Source organism: Bubalus bubalis, chromosome 17 (genome assembly GCF_019923935.1).
Source record: "Bubalus bubalis isolate 160015118507 breed Murrah chromosome 17, NDDB_SH_1, whole genome shotgun sequence".
Taxonomy (NCBI): Eukaryota; Metazoa; Chordata; class Mammalia; order Artiodactyla; family Bovidae; genus Bubalus; species Bubalus bubalis.
The window spans coordinates 69,634,651-69,656,510 of NC_059173.1; the positions used below are offsets into that span (position 1 = coordinate 69,634,651).

General features: G+C 41.4%; 1 protein-coding gene across 5 annotated transcripts in view; it reads left to right on the forward strand.

Annotated features, from left to right (window-relative positions):
* The window catches only part of LRAT (lecithin retinol acyltransferase), a 151,100-nt gene extending 132,461 nt beyond the window's left edge, over window positions 1-18,639 (forward strand). Inside the window, exons 4-7 of one of the 5 annotated variants that reach the window (XM_044930583.2) lie at window positions 637-782; window positions 11,993-12,499; window positions 12,701-12,906; window positions 16,768-16,911. In XM_044930583.2, the coding sequence (XP_044786518.1) occupies window positions 655-782; window positions 11,993-12,499; window positions 12,701-12,906; window positions 16,768-16,775 (849 nt within the window). In that variant the 5' untranslated portion in view covers window positions 637-654 and the 3' untranslated portion in view covers window positions 16,776-16,911. Of the gene's footprint in view, window positions 1-636; window positions 783-8,424; window positions 11,884-11,992; window positions 12,534-12,700; window positions 12,907-16,767 lie in introns of those variants that run through there. The other 4 variants (XM_045163177.1, XM_044930585.2, XM_044930581.2 and 1 more) reach the window with 4 other exon arrangements.
* The last annotated feature ends 3,221 nt before the right edge of the window (window positions 18,640-21,860 follow it).

The following is a 21,860-nucleotide window of genomic DNA, read 5'->3' on the forward strand; positions in this document are numbered from 1 at the left end:
CTCTGTAGTTCTGCTGTCTTTTAATCAATCATTTGAACCCTCTGAAGTTCAAGAAATCATTTTAAACTGTAGTCATCAGATAAAAGAAAAGATTGTAAAGTTGATAAAAATAGCTCACATCTTCAGCTATGATTTTTTTCTGAGCCGATAACTTGCAGTTATCATTGATAAAATTAAAAAACTTCTACTTATATGGTGAATCACTAGCAGAAAGAAGATATTTCAGTTCATTTATATGTTCAGTTTACTTGTATGTTTACCTGTGCATTATGCTCTGTATGTGATTCTTATTTTCCTCTTAGATTTTTTCTTCTCTATTGTGTTCTTGTAACTAGTGCATTCCTATATAAGCATTAAGCTTTTCTGATTTAGGAACTGTATCTCCTTTACTCACATAAAGTTCTTTTATTTGTGCTTCACCTAGAATTCATCTATCAAGTAATATATTTTATTTGTAACTGTGTACCCTTAGTATCTATTTCTGAAATTTCATAATTGTCAGTATATCAAATAAAATCTTATTTATCCAAATTATTTAAATAGAAGTAACTTTTTAAAGCTCTGTGACATGAAAACTAGTAACTATAATAGAGTCCTCTAAACATTTAGAACTTTTCCGTTTGTTTTGTTCAACAGGGCAAAGCGCTTGGACAAATGGTATTAGACTTCCAAATATCAAACACAAAGGTGTTCCTGATTTCAAGTCATTGGCAGATGGATAAAAGAGCTTTGGCACTAAGAAACTTACTGTTTCTTAGTACAAATGCAAAATCGAATCCAAGGTAAAAGGATGTATGCATTATAAATAAACATCAGCTTGGTGGACTGAATACCAGTATTAATAATGTGATCATTGGAAGGTAGAAGACAGCAAGTGATTTTTAACAAAGAACTGTAAACAGTAATGGTTTAACATAAGACAGACAAGAAGGTTGAAAGATATCTCCTCTAGACATTTGATAAAGATGTTCTTTAATTCTGTAAAGCATATACTTTAAAACCTTAATAAGCTGTGGTTTGTTTAATAATATATTAACTTTTAGAGTATCCCTCTTGGATACCCAAATCCAAACTCTGTTAATCTTGTCATTTGTTTAAAGATTTTCTTCCTCTTCCTTTAAAATGTTGTTTATACATATTATTAACTATTCCAAGTAATCTTCATGCATAAATATACAGATTAAGTTCAGGTACAAACAAGCAGTCTATCAATCTCTTATACAATTTTAACATATTTGTGGCATCCTCACACTGATTTTGAAAAAATATAAAAATTGTTCCATTTAAACTATAAAGCAAAATACTTCACTAAATTATAGTTAAGCCTTACTTTACTATTTTTTAAAGAACAAAACCCAGAAATTGTTATTTGGAAACCATAATAGACATATAAGGAAGTCTGGTCCCTTTCAACAAAAGTAAACACAAATGTAGGAGAAACCATAGTCCAAGGAAACAGAGTTTAGATTTTGTTGTCTTCTACTTGACTTGGTGGTGAGGCATGCAGGACTATTCAGAGCTATTCCTACACTGAATTCCAGGAAGTTCAGGAGGTGAAGAGATGAGAAGAGTCATCACCAGTCACCTATTCCGAAATGACTAGACCAGGGCATGAAAAGTTTAACCAATATACTTAAACCACATAGTTAGTTGTGACAATATTCCTGGTGACATAAGACTGAGTGTAGGAAATCTCGTACAGATGCTGAGAGAGTTTGAGTCTGGCTAAACCTCTGGGCCCAGTGCCTGGGTTACCTTCCATTGGCTCCACTGCTGCTGAGTCCACCTTGGCACAAGAGGTTCTTGCCTGTTTGCTTTGTTTACTTATTCTTCTGTGGGATGAAGGTCCCTGGAGGATGAGATGAGTGACCTAAGAGCCCTGAACCCACTTTCATGCTGGCAACAAGACTGCCTCCCCAGGTTCCAGAGCACATTTAGGGCTGTGATTTGCTGGTTGCCATCTGGCCTCCAGTAAGGCTAGTGGCCTTAGAGGATACTGCAAAAACATATCAGACGCATTGCTTCAGGAAGTAAATAAGTAAAAGCATGAAGATGGGAAAAGAGAAAGCATTAAGATATATGTGTTAGAACATGAAATAATTATGACTAAAGGACAGATAGCTATCCTGGTTTATTCTTTTTGAAAGTTAAACTAACTGAACATTAAAATTGCAGTGATTTCTGATTTAAACTCCTATGTGGATGAAAACATTTTCATGGATTTTTAACTTTAAAGAAAAAAAAAGTTATTGAATGAATTTTCCTTATTAATTCTGTGTGATCTTGATCTCTGGTGGCCTTGGCTTGCAGTGGCTTGAAGCAGGGTTTCCATTCCTAGCCAAAGATTAAGGTCAGGTCGCAACAGGGAGAAAGGTGAATCCTAACCACTAGATCAGTGGTCAGTGACAAGGCCCTGGTCCTTTGGCTTTACAGAAAAGAATTTGGCACAAAGATCAAAAGTAGTGAAACAGGTAAGGTATTTATTAGGAGGAAAAAGAGTTCTGTATGTGTAGATAGACACATGGGCAAACTCAGAGAGAGTCTCACCCTCAGGTAGTTTAAATCACTTATATGGGGGAGTTCTCCTGGGTTTCCTTTGGCCAATCATTTTGATTTGCCTGGTTCAGGGCCTGTATTTCGCATATCCCAGGGTCATCCTGTGTGAGCGCCTGTGTCTCTCAGCCATGATGGATTCTGGCAAAGAAGCCTGTGGGTAAACTTAGCATCACTCTTCTTTGGACCTCCAAGGAGCCTGCTAGGTGGGAAGGCTTCCTTGACTTCGAGAATGAGAATATGGTCTCTTACCTTTTATCTGAGCAGGGCCCAGCCTCCTCTCCTGATTGTCCTGCCATGGATTTTGGAGTGTCTGTCTGAGTGGAATCTATTCAAATTGCTTTCCTCAGTGCTGGGGGCAGGGATCTACCTCCTGCCTCAGTGCAATTTTCATTCTGCTCACATTCTTCACAAATGAAGTCTAGATGGAAATAAAATAAAAGTAACTTTATATAATCTGACATGAAGGCAAGTCATTCCAAAAGGCAACCAGCATAAAAATAAGAACTTAACTCAAGCACAAAGTTCCGTGCCTACAATGGAGAACGCAGGCAAACTAGTTCAAGAGAGAGCTACCCACTTGGAGTTCACCCGGTTAAGAAGTATGACAATTTAAAATCCAGTTTCCCTTTTTTACAACTGCTTGAGCTGTGTAGGTATGAATCAGCTTTAGCTGAACTACACTGAATTTTCCTTTAGCATGGGGTGGGTAAGAGTAAATACAATTACAAAAATACCAAAATGATATACTTCCCTTCAAATTAACTTTAGAAATTAAAGATACATTATTTCTTTCAAAAAACAATAGTATTTGTTGATACAAAATATTGATGAGACTGCATTTATATTATTTTAAATTTCTGCACATATATTATCAAAAGAGCATATATTATCAATATATTGATTGAACATATATTATCAAAAGAGTCACTGATTTCCAGCACCGACTTCTACCAAACCCCTGCTCAGCCTTTTCCTTCTTCTTGTGCTTCACTGGAGTATGAATGATTTCTTTCATATTTTTTTTAATCCAATGAGACATTGCATGTTTTAAAGCAATTATTGTGAATGCTATTTAGATTTTCTAAGCACTGGACAGTGATTTATCTTTTCTGCTAATTACTCCCTGTGAAAATTCACAAAGAACAAGGGCTAAGACTCTCTAAAGGGCCTGACTAATTTGATTTTCATTGGCCCAGGGACTACTCACACTATAGGGATTTGCTGTTAAGTCACTTCAGTCACGTCCGACTCTGTGCGACCCCAGAGACAGCAGCCCACCAGGCTCCCCGGTCCCTGGGATTCTCCAGGGAAGAACACTGGAGTGGGTTGCCATTTCCTTCTCCAATGCATGAAAGTGAAAAGTGAAAGTGAAGTTGCTCAGTCGTGTCTGACTCTTTAGCGACCCCATGGACTGCAGCCCACCAGGCTCCTCCGTCCATGGGATTTTCCAGGCAAGAGTACTGGAGTGGGGTGCCATTTGGAGAGCATCTTTTTATCAGCTCAGGACATTTCACACATGAGGCCTCATGAGTCCCACAAATCATCAGGTAGGAGTAGTGAAGGCAAGGCTGATGTTAAGAAAGTCTTGTCTTCAGTTACCTGCCAGGTTACCCTCAGGATGTCTATGCATTTAGAAAGAAGTTTTGAAATATACATTTCACAGAGCATTCATCACCATTCCTGGTGCTTATCATTCCTGGTAATTGCCGGTGCTATCCTGTTTGGAGTACAACAGTACCTGAATTTTCTGTACAGTTCCTATATGAGTACAGTGGTGGGTAACTGTGTTTTGAAAATGTCACCAAAGGTTATTACTGTCACATTTGCTTTTGTTAACAAACCTGGGTAACACAATATTCGTATTTATATTGCTTTACAATGGTAGATTATAGAATCAAAAGGAAAGAAGATGAATTTATAAGTTAGTTTCTATCTTCTCCAAGTTATTAAGAAGTAACACTTCTTGCCATTTACTATTTGTAAAATGAAATGTGCTTTACATGTCATGAGTATCTCAAAACTTAGTCATTCTTTGGTATAACATTTTATCATTTCTAAAATGGACAGCTGGGGTTTTATTGTACATTGTGAGACATACTTTCAAATAAATGGCAGGCTTTTAATCTTTATTTTTATGAATGATAAAGGACTTACTTGGTGGTGAGCAGTGGGAGGACCAGAGCTCTGTCTCTTTGCTCGTTGTCTCTCACCTCCAAAACACGTACGTGCCTACTTTCTGCTCACCCCTTTGGCTCTGTGCTGAGACACTGGAAGGGGTCTGTTAGTAAAAACATGTCTCTGTCTACTCTGTATTCTTGGATGATGGTGCTGTCTCTCTGCCTTACTCTGCTTCACTGATGAATATACAGATGATGTTAGAGATGGGTCTCACTTTATGAACTTCATACAATGCTGCAGAGAAGTATTCCCCTAATCCCAAAACTGCCCTCTGAAATATTATTCATATTTTTTTGAGAAATTAAATTCTGGCTCATAGGTAGCAAATGACTTGTCTGAGTTCATTTAGCTGTGAATGGCAACACAAGGCCTTACACTCAGGATTTCTGCTCCCTCCTCTGCATTACAACTGCCTTGACCTGCTATTAATTGATAGCAAGCTGTGTTCACTTATAGGATTATGATATTTGCAATCAGTTCAGTCACTCAGTTGTGTCCAACTCTTTGCGACCCCATGAACCATAACACGCTAGGCCTCCCTATCCATCACCAATTCCAAGAGTCCACCCAAACTCATGTCCATTGAGTCAGTGATCATCCAACATCTCATCCTTTGTCATCCCTTTCTCCTCTCTCCTTCAATCTTTCCCAGCATCAGGTTCTTTTCAAATGAGTCAGCTCTTCACATCAGGTGGCCAAAGTATTGGAGTTTCAGCTTCAACATCAGTCCTTTCAATGAACACTCAGGACCGATCTCGTTTAGGATGGACTGGTTGGATCTCCGTGCAGGCCAAGGGACTCTCAAGAGTCTTCTTCAATACCACAGTTCAAAAGCATCAATTCTTTGGTGCTCAGCTTTCTTTGGACTCAGAGTGAGTCCAATTCTCACATCCATACATGACTACTGGAAAAGCCATAGCCTTGACTAGACGGAGTGCCTGATGAACTATGGATGAAGGTTCATGACATTGCACAGGAGACGGGGATCAAGACCTTCCCCAAGAAAAAGAAAGGCAAAAAAGCAAAATGGCTGTCTGAGGAAACCTTACAAATAGCTGTGAAAATAAGTGAAAGCAAAGGAGAAAAGGAAAGATATACCCAATTGAATGCAGAGGTCCAAAGAATAGTAAGGAGAGATAAGAAAACCTTCCTCAGCGATCAATGCAAAGAAACAGAGGAAAACAATAGAATGGGAAAGACAGAGATCTCTTCAAGAAAATTAGAGATACCAAGGGAACATTTTTTGCAAAGATGGGCTCAATAAAGGACAGAAATGGTCTGGACCTAACAGAGGCAGAAGAGATTAAGAAGAGATGGCAAGAATACACAGAGGAACTGTACAAAAAATATCTTCACGACCCAGATAATCATGATGATGTGATCGCTCACCTAAAGCCAGACATCCTGGAATGTGAAGTCAACTGGGCCTTAGGAAGCATCACTGCAAACAAAGCTGGTAGAAGTGATGGAATTGCAGTTGAGCTATTTCAAATCCTGAAAGATGATGCAGTGAAAGTGTTACACTCAATATGCCAGGAAATTTGGAAAACTCAGCAGTGGCCACAGGACTGGAAAAGATCAGTTTTCATTCTAATCCCGAAGAAAGGCCTTGGCGTACTCCTTTTTCTATTTGGAACCAGTCCGTTGTTCCATGTCCAGTTCTAACTGTTGCTTCCTGACTTGCATACAGGTTTCTCAAGAGGGAGGTCAGGTGGTCTGGTATTCCCATCTCTTGAAGAATTTTCCAAAGTTTCTTGTGATCCACACAGTCAAAGGCTTTGGCATAGTCAATAAAGCAGAAATAGATGTTTTTCTGGAACTTGCTTGCTTCTTTAATGATCCAGTGGATGTTGGCAATTTGATCTCTGGTTCCTCTGCCTTTTAAAACCAGCTTGAACAACTGAAGTTCACAGTTCACGTACTGCTAAAGCCTGGCTTGGAGAATTTTGAGCATTACTTTACTAGTGTGTGAGATGAATGCAATTGTGTGATAGTTTGAGCATTCTTTGGCATTGCCTTTTTTGGGACTGAAATGAAAACTGACCTTTTTCAGTCCTGTGGTCACTGTTGAGTTTTCCAAATTTGCTGGCATATTGAGTGTAACACTTTCACAGCATCATCTTTTAGGATTTGAAATAGCTCAACTGGAATTCCATCACCTCCACTACCTCTGTTCATAGTGATGCTTCCTAAGGCCCAGTTGACTTCACATTCCAGGATGTCTGGCTCTAGGTCGGTGATCACACCATCGTGATTATCTGGGCCGTGAAGATCTTTTTTGTACAGTGCCTCTGTGTATTCTTGCCACCTCTTCTTAAGATCTTCTGCTTCTGTTAGGTTCATACCATTTCTGTTTTATTTTACCCATCTTTGCATGAAATGTTCCTTGGTATCTCTAATATTCTTGAACAGATAAGATTTTTGCAATATTAAATATGAATTTCTTGGGTTTTTTTTTTTAGTTTTATTTTATGGCTTTCAAAACAACTACAGCCACAACAACAAAAAACAACTAAATCCTGTCTGGCTGTAGCTGCTCCTTTAATCTTTCTAAAGACACTATGCAGAATTGAGGCCCTCAGAGTAAGGTTTTGGCCAACCAGCAAGGAAGTTGGGGAATCTTCCTCCCAGGAGGTAATGGCTTCCTGTCAGAAAACACTCCAGGGAACACTGGGTTAGGAGATTCCTTGAAAAGGTGTCAGCTCTTTTTCCTCAGCCTCCAGAGGGGAGGTCACAAAAACTTTTATTCTTCCTGTCTCCTTAGAGTCAGCTAGTTTGAGCCTCTGTTTGTGTCCATGTGGCCAGAGCTGAGTATATGTAAAGGAACTGACAGTAGATGGGCACCTAGTTCAGAAGAAAAACAAGTTTTAAGACTGTCATTATTTACATGCCTAATGATTTATTAGTCTAAAAAAAATCTAAGAACAACAACAAAATAATCCTGAAGGATGATAAATCAAAAAACATGACGTTCAGAAAGCCAAATTTATCAGGTTTAGGGGAGAGAAGTTCTAAGAGCTAAGGAGTTTGGGACATTGCCCTTAGATTCTATTTCTGACTCTGTGCCCTTGGCAAAATACCCATCACTTACCTGCCTATCCTAAGGAGAAGGTACTGCTGGGCCTTCCTGAGAGGGATACTATTAGCCAGAACCATAATCAGATCTTTCTCTATAGCCGTGCTGCTGCTGCTGAGTCGCTTCAGTCGTGTCCGACTCTGTGTGACCCCATAGACGGCAGCCCACGAGGCTCCCCCGTCCCTGGGATTCTCCAGGCAAGAACACTGGAGTGGGTTGCCATTTCCTTCTCCAATGCATGAAAGTGAAAAGTGAAAGGGAAGTCGCTCAGTCATGTCCGACTCTTAGCGACCTCATGGACTGCAGCCTACCAGGCTCCTCCATCCATGGGATTTTCCAGGCAAGAGTACTGGAGTGGGGTGCCATTGCCTCCTCCCTCTATAGCAATAAGTTATGTTAAAAATTGGAATCTGTAGCACTACAGAAGCACAGAAATGAACCCCAAATGAAAAAGAAAAGTTTGGGGAGCTAAATTTAGGTTGGGTATTTAATTGAAATTCCAGGACTGGGAACAGAGCTGGGCATATGGTAGGAACTGGGTGATAAGGGTGATAGGTGGGTGAACTGATGGGAAGTCAGACCTTCCTCAATGGTGGTGGACCTGGGAGCAAAGAAGCTGTGGTTCAGTCCTGATCCACACTAACACACGTCACAGAGAGTGAGTTATAACCTCAGTTTCTTCCTGTGTAAAACGGAGACAACACTCAACGGGTTAGGAGGACTAAGTGAGAAAATGCTTATTAACTCAGTTCCTAGCACAGAGGAAGCACAAGATTCTGTGATCCAATCCTCCACTACAAAGACTTCTGAGAAAGAGGCTCTCCAGAGGTAAAAAGTCTGCGGATAGGAAATCCCTTAGCTTCCGGGCTTCTGCGGGACTCCCATCTTTTCCCCGGACAACGGAGAACGGGACCTCTTTCTCTTGGGACCCGCGGTGGGATCCAGGGCCTGAAGGTGAAGCCTAAAAGTTAGGTGGGCTCTTGGAGCCCGGATTCCAGCTTCCTTTATGCAGAAGCCCCGTGGAATCGTGGTCTGACGCACTGGGAGACAGAGACGCCGGCCTGAGTGGATGCTGTGGCTGTCTTTTGACTTGGCTCTTTCCGTGGGAAGGTAGAAAGGAGCAGCGAGGCGAGAATTTATAGTTCTTTGACATCATCATGTTGTCCTGGAAAGCCAGCGCGCTTTCACAATCCCCTCACCAGACCGGGCGACCCAGCTTTGAATGCTTTTAAGGCGTTTGCACCAAACTAGTTGAATGCAGCCACCTTTCCTACAACTGGGAAACTAGGAGTCTCTCTAGCAAGTTGAATTCTCCCCTTTACGAATGAATGACCGCTTCTGGTTTAGGAAAATGTTCTGATGTTAGATTGCTCTTGGGTGGGCCTTTCCTTCTAATAGCAATTGTGTTCCCTTAGTTTGACTGATTTAGGGAGGCAGGCTTACTTATATTGGTACTCTGAGAATGTTGCCTACTGTGGTTGTAAGGAAAGTTTTGTTCAGCCAACAAGAGCTCATTCTCTCAGTGGAAAAGCAGCCTAGTCGTCGCTAACGCTTCCTTGCTCGATAGGTCTGAAGAGACTTCAAACACGGACACATGAAGACGTTTCACTGTCTCCTACAGGTTCCCGCAGTCAAATTCCCGGCAGGCAAGGCAGGCGGAGAGGGCAACTCTGGGGCAGTTCCATTGAGAAAAATAAATTTATTCAACAGCATAACAATCTGGCTTATAAACAGGGAGTTAACCAAGCAAAAAATAACCTTCAAGAAACTATGGACACTCGCTCACCATTCATTGCCCAAGCCAGCAGAGCGCCTACATCTTGAGCAACGTATTCTGCTTCATATCACTCTTATCTCTCGCTCTTTTTTCTTTCGTTAAGTGACTCCCTTTTCAGAGGCGGCGGTCCAAAAATTAACCTTTCTGGGAAAGAGAGAAATCAAATGCAAATCGGCTTGGCGCTGCCTGACTCACAAAACGCCCTGGGGATGCGACTATGTCTATAGGTGATTTTTCCTTAAAAAAAATTTTTCCCCCCTCTCTCTGAAAGAGTGAAACTGCCTGCCGTGAGGAAGTTCTCCTTGATTTTGTCTCCAGTAAATTCGCCGGGTGCAGACTGCCTTAGCGTTTTAAATCGGGTTAGTGACCACTAGAGACGGAAATCGCTAATTACCAAGTCCCTTTTGATCTCCCCGGGCCGTTTGGCTCTTGACCCTGGAGGCTCCAGTATCCGTGCTTTCCCAGAACTGGACCACAGCGGCGAGACCAGAGCCGGGTCTACAGTTAACGTGTACGCCAAGGTCTGGATCGGACTGCTAAAAATGTCCACAGACATCCCAGAGTTGCAGACTTCGGGAGCTGATGTGCTGCTGGAAGTTAACTAGCGCCTGTGTGTCCAGGAGTTTGATTAAGCTACCCGCTAACCGCACTTTTCTTTAAATTTGGGGCTAAGAATGGGGAAATAATATATTAAAATTTCCTCATCCACTGCCTCTCCCCTCTAACCACCTTCCTTTTTCGATTTTTTTTTTTTTTTTTTGTGGGAAATTGAGTTTTCTTCTTTTTGCTGGGACTAAAATGTGATTCGAAATAGTTTGTGAAATGAACAAAAGTCACCAGCAAGCCGGACGTCTGGGGCAGAGCGCTGACGGTAGAGGAGTGAGAGCGAAGGCTTGGTCTGGGAGGATAATGGGGAGCCGGCCTCCTCCCCGTCTCGTCTCCATTCCCCTCTGTCTTCCAGGTAAAACGGATTTCCCTTCATCCATCACCCGCTGGGAGCGCCCTTCCCCAGGCAAGCGGAGAATTTGTTAGCTGCCAGAACCTGTTAGCTCCGTTCGGGGCGGCTTTGTGGAGCCAAACGAGGCTCCCTCCATTGTGGCCTTTGTCCGAGGAATTTAAGTATTTACATAATGCGTGAGCACGGAACTCGGCGATGGGTCGGGACTCGGTGTGTGGAGACTGGCGCGTACTCGGCAACCGCGGCGCCCTGGCGCGCGTGCGCCCAGGAACCGCCTCGCTGTGCGCGGGCTCAGGGCGCGCAGGTCCTGAGAGCAGCGCCCCTCGCTGGGTCACGTCCGGGGGGCTGCGCTGTAAGAGGTGAAGTTTCGGTGAATGAATCGAAGAAGCTGGATCCATGAGACTCTGAAGCTGGAATAATTAATTCGGTTTTCTAGGAGAATGTTGGGCGCTTCGTCGTTTTACTTGCTGACCCGTGCGCTCAATGGACCCTGGCGCCACGGACCGCGGAGGCGCCTCGGGTTCCGATCACTCGCGGGGTCGCTTCCCACCCGCGCGCCAGCGGACAGCGAGGGGCATTTAAAGGGGAGAAGAGTGCGCGATGTGCAGACCACTGCTATGCGGAGTTTAGGAAGGAATCTGGAGGCTTTCGAGGCGCGCACACTTCTCAGAGTAAATGCAGATACTTTAGGAAGCCGACGTCTCCGAGTATCCAACCTTTTGGAGAGAGGTGGCTCTACTCAGAAATCTCGCCCAAGGCGACTCTCCACCAAAAACGCCCCAGAGGTACCCAAAACGCTCCCCAATCTAGCAGGTGCAAGATCTATTATGCGGCCTCTACTTTCCAAAGCCGGCCGCTGAGAGGCGGAAGTGCTACGGAATGGATTTCAAACAGGAGCCCGCACTGGAAGGGGTGGCTAGGCAGACCCTCGAAGCCCAGAAGCGGCCCGCCCTTTCCACGGGGCCTGAGGGCTGGCGCCGCCCCTGAGCGAGCGCGCTCTTCGCCGGTCCCAATCAGCTCTCTCGCCGGGTCTGTGACGGCATTCGGCCCCGCCCCCTCGACGGCGATAAATACATCGGCAAAGGCTCCGTCGCGAGCACCGCGTGCGGCCCTGCGCCCCGGCCGGGCCTCCAGGTGCGCTTTATATACATAGCATCCAGCTTGTAGGGCAGGTTCCGCTGTCCCCGCGGTCAGCCGCGGCCAGCTCCGCATCCTCCTCAGTCCCCCGTGCGGTGCGGCCAAGCCGAGCGGATCTCCAGGCTTCTCGCCTTCTTCTTTTTCTCTCCCTCCCTCCTCCGCAGGTGACATGTCCCGCGGCACTGGCCGGCCGGCTTGCAGGTGAGCAGCGGCGCAGCGCCCCTGTTCGGCCAGCGCAACTTGCCCGGCTCCGCGCGGCTAGTGCGGAGAACGGCGGTGCCCTCGCCACAAGACTCTCTCTTCCCTACAGGATGAAAAACCCAATGCTGGAGGCCGTGTCGCTCGTGCTGGAGAAGCTCCTCTTCATCTCCAACTTCAAGTTCTTCAGTTCGGGCGCCCCGGGTGAAGACAAGGCGGGGAACACTTTATATGAGATCAACTCTTTTCTCCGCGGCGACGTGCTGGAGGTGCCTCGGACCCACCTGACGCACTATGGCATCTACCTGGGCGACAACCGTGTCGCCCACATGATGCCCGATATCCTGTTGGCCCTGACTGACGACAAAGGGCTCACGCAGAAAGTGGTCTCCAACAAGCGTCTCATCCTAGGCGTCATTGGCAGGGTGGCCAGCATCCGCGTGGACACCGTGGAAGACTTCGCCTACGGAGCCGAGATCCTGGTCAATCACCTGGACAGGTCCCTCAAGAAGAAGGCGCTGCTCAACGAAGAGGTGGCGCAGAGGGCAGAGAAGCTGCTGGGCATAACTCCCTACAGCCTGCTTTGGAACAACTGCGAGCATTTCGTCACCTACTGCAGGTTCGGCACCGCGATTAGCCCCCAGGCCGACAAGGTACCACGTGTGACTCTAACCCCGGTGGGCTCGGTGGGGACACTCCCTCCCTTCCCTAAACTTTCCTCACCCCTGGGAGCAGGGATTGGGTTCTAGATTTAGTAACGAAGCTTCTGGTGTTCCTCAGGAAAGCGAAGTAAATAAATAAATGGCAATGTGCCTTGCAGGGTATCTCGAAATGCACGGCGCACGAGTGTGGCAACGCAGTACCGCTGCCAGCAACGCCAGAGAGCTGCCCAGTTATTGCTGCAGAAGTCATCAGGGTGTCCACCCAGCGTAGTTGAAATGACAAGGGCGAGTGACTGGGAGGGTCACAGAAAATCTGTCGCCGTATGCTTGCAACTTTACCCAAGAATTGGCAGTTGGAAGGAAGGTGTCCAGAGTTTATATTTAATCTATAACACTGTCTAGTACAAGTTGTTGTGCCTTTAAAACAAGGAAGCATGCCCGTTTTCCCTATGAGCTGCAGAGAGAGAATTCTCTTTGCTTATAAACTGCCAAAATATCCATTAAGAAGACCTCCCTGGTAGGTCTCTTACTCCTGTGGCTGATCTTAAGGGAAATCTTCTCCTTGGTATTCTGCATTTCTTTTATGCTGGCTTTAATCCCCATTTAGACTTCCCCATTGTTAAGCATCCTATATCCACTAGCCCCACAGTTGGGTTGGAGTGTTTCAGAGTTCCCCAGAGATTAAAACAATTGGTTTTCCTTAAGAGTCATTAACTGTTGGAAGGTAATTTTATGGGTACTTTAAAAAAAGGGGTAGGGGGAACTGTTAGAATTTAAGATGATTAAATTAGCTACAAAGCCAAAGGAAAAAATAGTGGATTTTTTATTGCCTTTTGATACCTCTTAACTTATAAAATTCACATTTTAAGCCTGCAATTTCATTTGCAGTTGGAAGTCTTAACCTTCTCTGCAGTTGCTAAAGAGGTGCTGTTAGTGTGCATCCTTTACAATGAAAATCTGGGCAATCACATAATACATTTCATTTATACTCTTCATGTTTAGATATGTTGGGACCAAAAGAGTCTAAGTCCATGTAACCAGTTTTTTTATTTTTCCACATCTTAATTTTTTGACCCGCATGGGAAAATCTTTCCTCTTTAGCAGAGCATGAAAGTATAGTGCTTGTTTACATCCATATATGAAACTCCTTACAGAATATTTATAAAGCCGTAACAGACTCAATCTAGGAATTCTAAGTAAAATAAAAATACAGCTACAGCACTGTGCAGTGATTCAAGAATCACAGCTTCAGTCCAGGCCTATTTAGAAATGAGCTTCACCACATTTACAAACACTGGCTCCAAAAGTGTTCAAAAGGAAACACGTCAGATTTACTTAGGACCGAAGCAAGTCATTTCTCTAAGGAAAAACAGTATTTCCCTCCCATAATTAGGAGCTACCCTTTCATGGAATACATATAACACTGTATTATATATTTTTACAAAAAAATAGTACAAGTGCTTTTTTAAGGTAGTAAAATATTTAGTCTGCATAAATAACTAGTTGGAACAGTTTTTCCTCTTTGGAAACTTTTTAAGGTTTTATAGAGGTAGAGAAGTGCTTTAATTGCTGTTGCTGCGTAGCACCTCTTGTGAAACTGAGTTTTTGTCTTCATTTTGAATGGTCTAACAAACAATTTGGCCACACAGTAGATTTCCTAGGGGGAAAAAAAAATCCCCATCCCAAATTTTCCAATTCTAAGGACTGTTTTTGAACATGCCCTGAGAGAAGTAGGTCATTAGTACTGAAGGAGGACTGGCTTTTATTTTCTAGAAACATAAGGACTGACTTGATTCTGGGACTGGTTGTTGAGTTCTCCATATATACAACTATCATCAGCTTAACATGTCTCACTTAAATTTGTGTTTATAAAATGTCTCAAGAGCACTTTCCCTCATGAAAACACTACAGTTAATATGAAAGTGAACTGGAAGAGAATCTTTTTTTTTCCCTTTGGCAGTGATTTTTTTTTATACAAGCTTAGAAAATGCAAAATTAAACCATTTTATAATAATTTCAGTATTTCATAAGCTATAAAGCCCTTTAATTAGTAACTATTATTATTTCTTATGCTTTTTTTTTCTTTGCAGGTATTACTTTGCATTGCTAAAATGAATACCTGTACCCCCTTTTAATTTGCAGGGATTTGTTGCTCCAAGGTGCCCCTACAGGCTTCTTAACATTAAGCTAGAACTAGAGGGCATTTCCTACCATGGAGCAACCCAGAGGTGCCTCCTGGACAGGACATTAGAAATGAGATGATCCTCTTATGGGGGAAAGAAAGTCCACAATGATTCTGTGTTGGTCTAAATTAAATATTATTGGGAAAAAGGTAAAAGAAGAATGACTATATCAAGACAGTATTCTTATTTACCTAAATGTATGTGTGTGTATGTTTTCAGTTGTGTCCAACACTTTGTGACCCCACAGACTGTAGCTCTCCAGGCTCCTATGTCCATAGAATTTTCCAGGAAAGACTACTGGAGTGGGTTGCCAACCCAGGGATTGAACACATGTCTCCTACATCTCCTGCATGGCAGGAGGAGTCTTTACTGCTGTGCCACCTGGGAAGCCCACCTAAATGTATATTTCCCCATTATTTGCCAAACAGCTTTTTTTACTATCCTGAAAACTTTATTCAGTTTGATCCTTATCTCCTCATCACTTGAAAATTATGTATTTGTTACTCAGTATCTTGTTAGTTTAGTAGAAAGAGACAAATCATATGTTTGACACACAAAAAGAATGATATATAGATAACCAGCTGGAAATTTTATATTTGTTGAGATACTGTATAAAAGTATTGACAGAGACAGCCTTGCAGTGAAGGTTGTGTGTTAAAATATATTGGACTTTTTTCTGCAATGCAGGAGACCTGGGTTCGATCCCTGGGTCAGGAAGATAAAGGGAATGCTTACCCACTCCAGTATTCTTGCCTGGAGAATTCCATGGACAGAGGAACCCGTGGGCTACAGTCCATGGGGTTGCAAAGAGCAGGACACACTGAGCAACTAACACTTTCACTTTCATTCTATCCATTAAGAATTTGGAAACGTGGCTGTCCAGAGCTACATCTGGACACTGATGAAAGAAATCAAAGAGAAGACCCTAAAAGCATATACAGTGCCATCTAGAAAAGGAGCTTAAAGCCAAGTTCTTAGTTGTTCAGTTGTATCCCCAACTCTTTGTGACCCCATGAACTGTAGCCCATCAGGCTTCTCTGTGCATGGGATTTTCAGGTGAGAATACTGGAGTGGGTTGCCATTTTCTTCTCTAGGGGATCTTCCCAACCCTGGGATCAAACCGGGGTCTAATGCATTGCAGGCAGATTCTTCACTAGCTGAGAACAAGTAGGAAACTCTTATCAAAATGGAGCAATTAATTGCTAAATTCTGCCCCAACAGTGATGAGGTAGAGATAACTGTCAAGATCTAGCAGTGAAAATAATCATTGTAATACCTTACATTTATACAGCATGCAGATGAAAGCAGAGTACTTTTGCTAAATAGATCTCATTTGATCCTCACAACAACCTCAATATTTGCATGGAGGAGAAAAAGGTAGTCTGGACAGGTTAACTAATTAAGAGTGATCCAGGCAATACTTCTGAGAAAAATTAGTTTTCTAAGAAAAAAAATACATATCTCAGAAGAATGCATTCTTCAGCGGGTAAAGATCTCATTTATCTTTATCTCCAGCAGCCAATTTTCAATTTCAACTGATTGTGACTATTTTGGCAGGATATGACAATAAAATTAGACTTTTGATGCCTTTAGATTTTAGGCTTATCAGAAATTTATCATTAGAAGTATTACCAAATTTTAGAATGGTGAGGTGTAGGAATCAAATTCACCAATAATGATGGGCTAAATTCTATTTGCTCAAGATTGTTTTACTTTTGAATATGTTATTGTTATCGAGAGGCAATTTAATGTTGTTTTAAACCTTTAATCTTTAATAACTTTTATGTGGTTATAGTCTCTGTAGTTTTCTGTAAATGTTCTTCATTTACAAGGGCAAGTGCCTAAAGTATTATTTCAGCCACTATGGGATGTGGAATCAGGAAACCGAACTGTTAACAACTTAAATTCTTCCCTAAGTTGTGAGAGAAATTCTAGTTCTTCTGGTGACAGGGGATAGCTGGAAAAGTTGTGCTCTACTGTTTGGTATGTATGATTCTTCTTAGGTTTAGCCTTTTCTAATATTCTTAAATTTTATTTTCCAGTTTTGTGAGAATGTGAAGATAATTATTCGTGATCAGAGAAGTGTCCTTGCTTCTGCAGTCTTGGGATTGGCATCTATATTCTGTCTGGGCTTGACATCATATACTACTCTTCCTGCAATTTTTATTCCATTCTGTTTATGGATGGCTGGCTAACTTCATACTCCTGTGTCAGTGTATGGATTCTCTGTATAGAAATGTTTATATTTATATAGCACAAATCAGTATAAGCATTATCGAGAAAAATGTGACCTGTAATAATGTGTGCTGGATAAAAATGTGATTAAGAATGACACAAAGTGCTTACCATGTAAGCCCAAGGATGGAGGCTTTCTAATTCTTTCCAGGCAGTTCCATTCCCAGGCATCGTGAGTCTTGGAAACATGATGGCTTGTGCTAGAATTCACCGTTATAAGAAAACCAGCCTGTAAGGTGATGGCCACAGAGATTATTTGCTATTCTTTTTCTCCTATAATCATTGTTCTTCTCTGTTAAGCCTGAATTAGAAGATTGGAAAATTTGTTGAATGAGACCCCTAGCTATTGTAAATTTATGTTGTTTCATTGAAAATTTTATGTTACACTAAAATAATTTCCCTTATTCAGATGAAAGCATGTTTGATGATTGGCCAAAAAAATCACATTTTCTTTGTGTCTTATATATAATTTCTAATAAGTCAAGAATAATTTCATTTCTTGAAACAATATTGGCAAAGTTAAGGTTTAATGATAAAATAACTGACCAGAACTATAGAAATATGTTTTCCTGCAGAAATAGCTAATAATACTATAGTTTTGATTTGACTTTACTTAATAGGAAGCCTGGCATTCATTTGTTTTCCCTTTTATGTGTCACTGTAGTTACTTTAAACCACTCTGAGAGGAAAATGGACATAGGATTGAAGTAAGTTGGGTACTTGGAGAGTGTATGTGCCAGTTAAATACACAGATGTATTGAGTACATGTACTCGGACCCATGTACTGAGACTGAGTACAGGTATTGAGACATGTACTCAGACTAACAAATCGTTCGTTCTTAATTGCTTTATTGTCATAACAGTGTAGTTAGTATAGAGTATTGGTGGAGGTGAACATAAAAGCACATTCAATCCATTTTTTTGCATTTATAGTGTAACTTGCATGTATGTCATTGGATGGTTTAATTTTAAAGCACTTACTAATGTACTGTATAATTTTTAAAAGCCCTGGCATTTGTCTTCTAGTTAGGTTTCTCCATTTCATTACCAAGTCAGTGTAGTTTACATCCTTAAAAGAATGATGCTTCAGCAATATATAAAAACCCAAGCAAGTAAGACTAAGGGAAATAGCTGTTAGAAGTCATTTTTAAGTGTCTTAATACTACCAGGTGTGTAAGTTGATTACACAGAGGCTGTTTTAATGTCAGAGTTGAGATGCAGCAATGTTAAAGCAAGTGTGCAAGTACTTTTGCAAAATCACCAAATTCTAAAAACTAAGCTACAAGCCTATAAACTATCAAGAATCAGAAAATAATGAGTCACATAATGAGCGGTATGAGGAGGGCAGGGTTGGTAACTCAATGATCCAATCAGAACAAATTTAAGAGTAAATTTTAGTATATTTGATGTTTTATCACCACTAATTTACCCAACAACAAATTCAGTTAAATAGTAACTAAACTTTGTATTTAATCATTTAAATGTGTTCAATACTTAAAACATGAAATGACAACACCACAGAATAAAGTGTTCTATGGGCCTATTCCAACCACTTAAAGTTATTCTTAGTGTGTATACATAAAAACAACCACTATGAGAACTTCATTGTATTAGTGGTTTTTCACTTACTGTATATTACTTATGTAGCAATTGTTTATAAATAAACTAATTTAAATATATGGTTGTCCTCATGAATAATTTACACCTTTCTTCAGACTTAAGTATTGTAGGTAGCAAAAAAATCACTGTGTATTGTTAAATCTGTGTTCAAAGATCATGATCTCTCATTAAAAGCTAAGGGAAGTATTTAAGGTTGAAATTAACCTAATTAGTCTTGAATCACTTCATATCCTCAAAGCAAGATTCAATGCATCTTTCATTTATGTGCTTGTTATGTGCCAGACATTGACCTGTTACAATTTCATGGTCTAGAATTCATGTTTGTGAACTACCTATATTAGAGTATACACAGTGCTATGGGAAAACAACTAGAAGAACTCTTCCTGAAGGATCAGAGAAATGTGTGTGAAGGAGGCAGTGCCAGCATCAGGCAGAGAAACAGAAAGAGGGGATCTCATCATACTGATGTGTCCTGTTACTTTTGGGAAAAGGGAACGGGAAGGAAGGTCTTATTCCCTGGAGTTGTTGACCTTCTTAGGAGAAAAGGAGAGTTTTTATTTTGTTGTGCTCAGTTTGATTGGTTGTTTAACAGGGAAGAAGAAGAAGCATACATCCTTGATTGTGGTTATGGAAGAAACCCTGAGCCATTAATGTCTCTAGTGAATTGCTCTGGGCTTAATTAGGTAAAATTCATCCTTAAAATCCTACAAATTTTTACTCTAACTTGTGAAATGATAATCCAGTAGCGACTGATGCAGTTTTTGGTTGTTTATATGTTCTTTGCCATACCTAGCTAAAGGTTGAACAGGACTAGCCAGGGCTAAGATGAAGCAATGCAAGTGCTGAGGGTGAAAAGATGAATGGGACATGGACCTTTTTCCTCAAAGCTGATGGTCTCATGAGCACAGAAGGACACAGTAAGGCTTTCTGCAATAGAGCTGACTGAAGGCACAGAGAAAGAAGTGGTTCATTTTCACTGATATGGCCAAAATTATAGGGATTGTACTGAGACTTGAAAAATGGGAGTGTTTTCCAAAAGTACAAATTTGGGGTAAGGTATTTTACACATTGGGGACAGCATGAGCAAAGGCATGAGAACTGCCCCCACCAAGCCTGGCCCAAAAGAGTGAGGTACTTTCTTATTCTGGAACTGGAAGCCCAAAACTGCATGGGGGCATTTGGGCAAGTGCAAGAGGCCAGAGCAGAGCAGAGGCAGTGAGCAGAGGTGCTGGGAGAGAGTGATCAGATGGAGCAAGTCTTGTGTAGACCAAGTTTAGACTTTATGAACAGGCAATAGAGACTTGGGGCTCAGAGAGACAACTCCCAAAAACATGTAGGTAAATGGACGCATGGGGCAAGACAACAAGGGACTAGTTATGATAACTAGTTATGAGTTAGGAATGGTTCTCAATCTCTAAAATAATGGCCTGTGATTGTAAGGGTGGAGAACAAATGTGTCAGGGAAATGTCAGCGGACTTTAGTCAAATTCTGACTCATGAGTAATTCCTGGTGGAGTGTCTGGGAAGACTCATGTATCTTTCCTTCTTGCCAGAAGGCTGGTTCCTAAAAAATACATGTGATGACTGGGTATAAATTATACATTTTAGATATTTGTTTTGCTAAATTTGTTCCTTGTCAAGAACAAGCAAATAAGTATGAATTTGTTGTTTAAAAAATATTTTTTTAGTATATAGATATATTTCATATTTTTCCATTTTCTATTTCATAATATTACTGTCAAGTATCAAACATATTTTCCAACAATATCAAAGTTATGCCAAAGGCAAAAGTCTTTTATTATAGATGAGAAGACTATGAGAAATGATGGTTGCTAATCTTCTATTTTATATAATCTATTTAGAGAGTTTTATCTAACTGGATATGTCAGCTCAACTAATTTTACATTTGGTATACATGCATGTTCAATAAAAGCAGATTTTCATACTGTCCCCTCTTGTCTTTGAATTTGAAATGCATGAAAGTAGATAACAAACTTCCTTGAAAATGGTAGCCTGAAAGTTTTTGCCTCTCAAAGCTTTCTTTACTGAACATAGTTTTATATATTTGAAATTAAAACATCATGTGAATCTTCCTTCAGATTGATATAATCTATGTTATTTACATCTTGAAGCCTACCTTGACTATGTAGAAAAGGTTCCTGTGTAATATGAAATCACGAATCCCTTCTCCATTCCACAAAATCAGCAAGAACAAACAGAGTCACAGGCATGAACTCTAGAATCAGATGTGTCATGTGTAACAACCGAGGCAGTGGCAGCTTCACACTGGCCACAGGTGCAGTGAGGATGAGGTGTCAGTAGGAGCAAGTCCCAGCCCAGTCCTGAAATGAATTCATGGCATAGCAAGGACCACAGAAGTTACTGGGCTGAACCCTTAAACATCTGACCACATTTCAGAGGTGGAAAATCAGGTAGAGATTGAGATACTTTGTGGTTATGCAAATAAACTAGAGCCAGATCTAAAGCTTGACTCTAGCTTTCTTTCCACTGCAGCTCACTGAGGCTTCCCATAAACAGGACAAGCTTTTCTTCAATGAATGTGTTAATTTCTTGCAGACCTTCTATGTCCTCCATACACAGGGCCATATAGGAATGCACTAGTTAGAATCTTAGTCCTAGTTGCTCAGTCTAAGGAGAGAGAATGGAAATTCAACAGATTTTAAAACAATGATAATTTTGTACAGGTGTCAGAGAACAGACAGAGAAGACCTGTCTACTGGAGGCAGTAAAGGAGAGGGAGGGTGGCAGAGAAGTCTTCATTGACACTTTGAGCAGTAAGACTACAAACATTTAAAGTGACAACTCCCTTTTTCTGGCCATTGCAGGCACCTGGAGCAGTAAATACAAAGGCATAGAGTCATGAGACTTCCCTGCAGTTGGATTGCTGCTAGTTATTAAGAAAAATCACCTGTGTTCACATCGTTGCTTTGAGAGAAAGGTGCCCAGTACTATTACAAAGGCCTCACAGTTCTTGTGAGGAAGAACAGCTCTGCTCAGATGCTTCTAGAGACAAGAGCCAAGATCCTGGAGGGCTTTACACTGTAAAAGTCTTAAGTGCGAAGGAAGCGTTTCCTAAACTTTCCAAGTCACTCTGGTGAGTCTAATAAGCTGGCAGTCTTGCAAAACACATGATGAATGGGGGTGGAATTAGATTGTGAGGAAAAGAAACAACGTTTTATGGAAAGATTTATTTAAGGTAGATGGAGAAGGGGGAAGTACAGGGACCTCCTCAAACAGATGAGTGGCCCCGTGTCCTGTC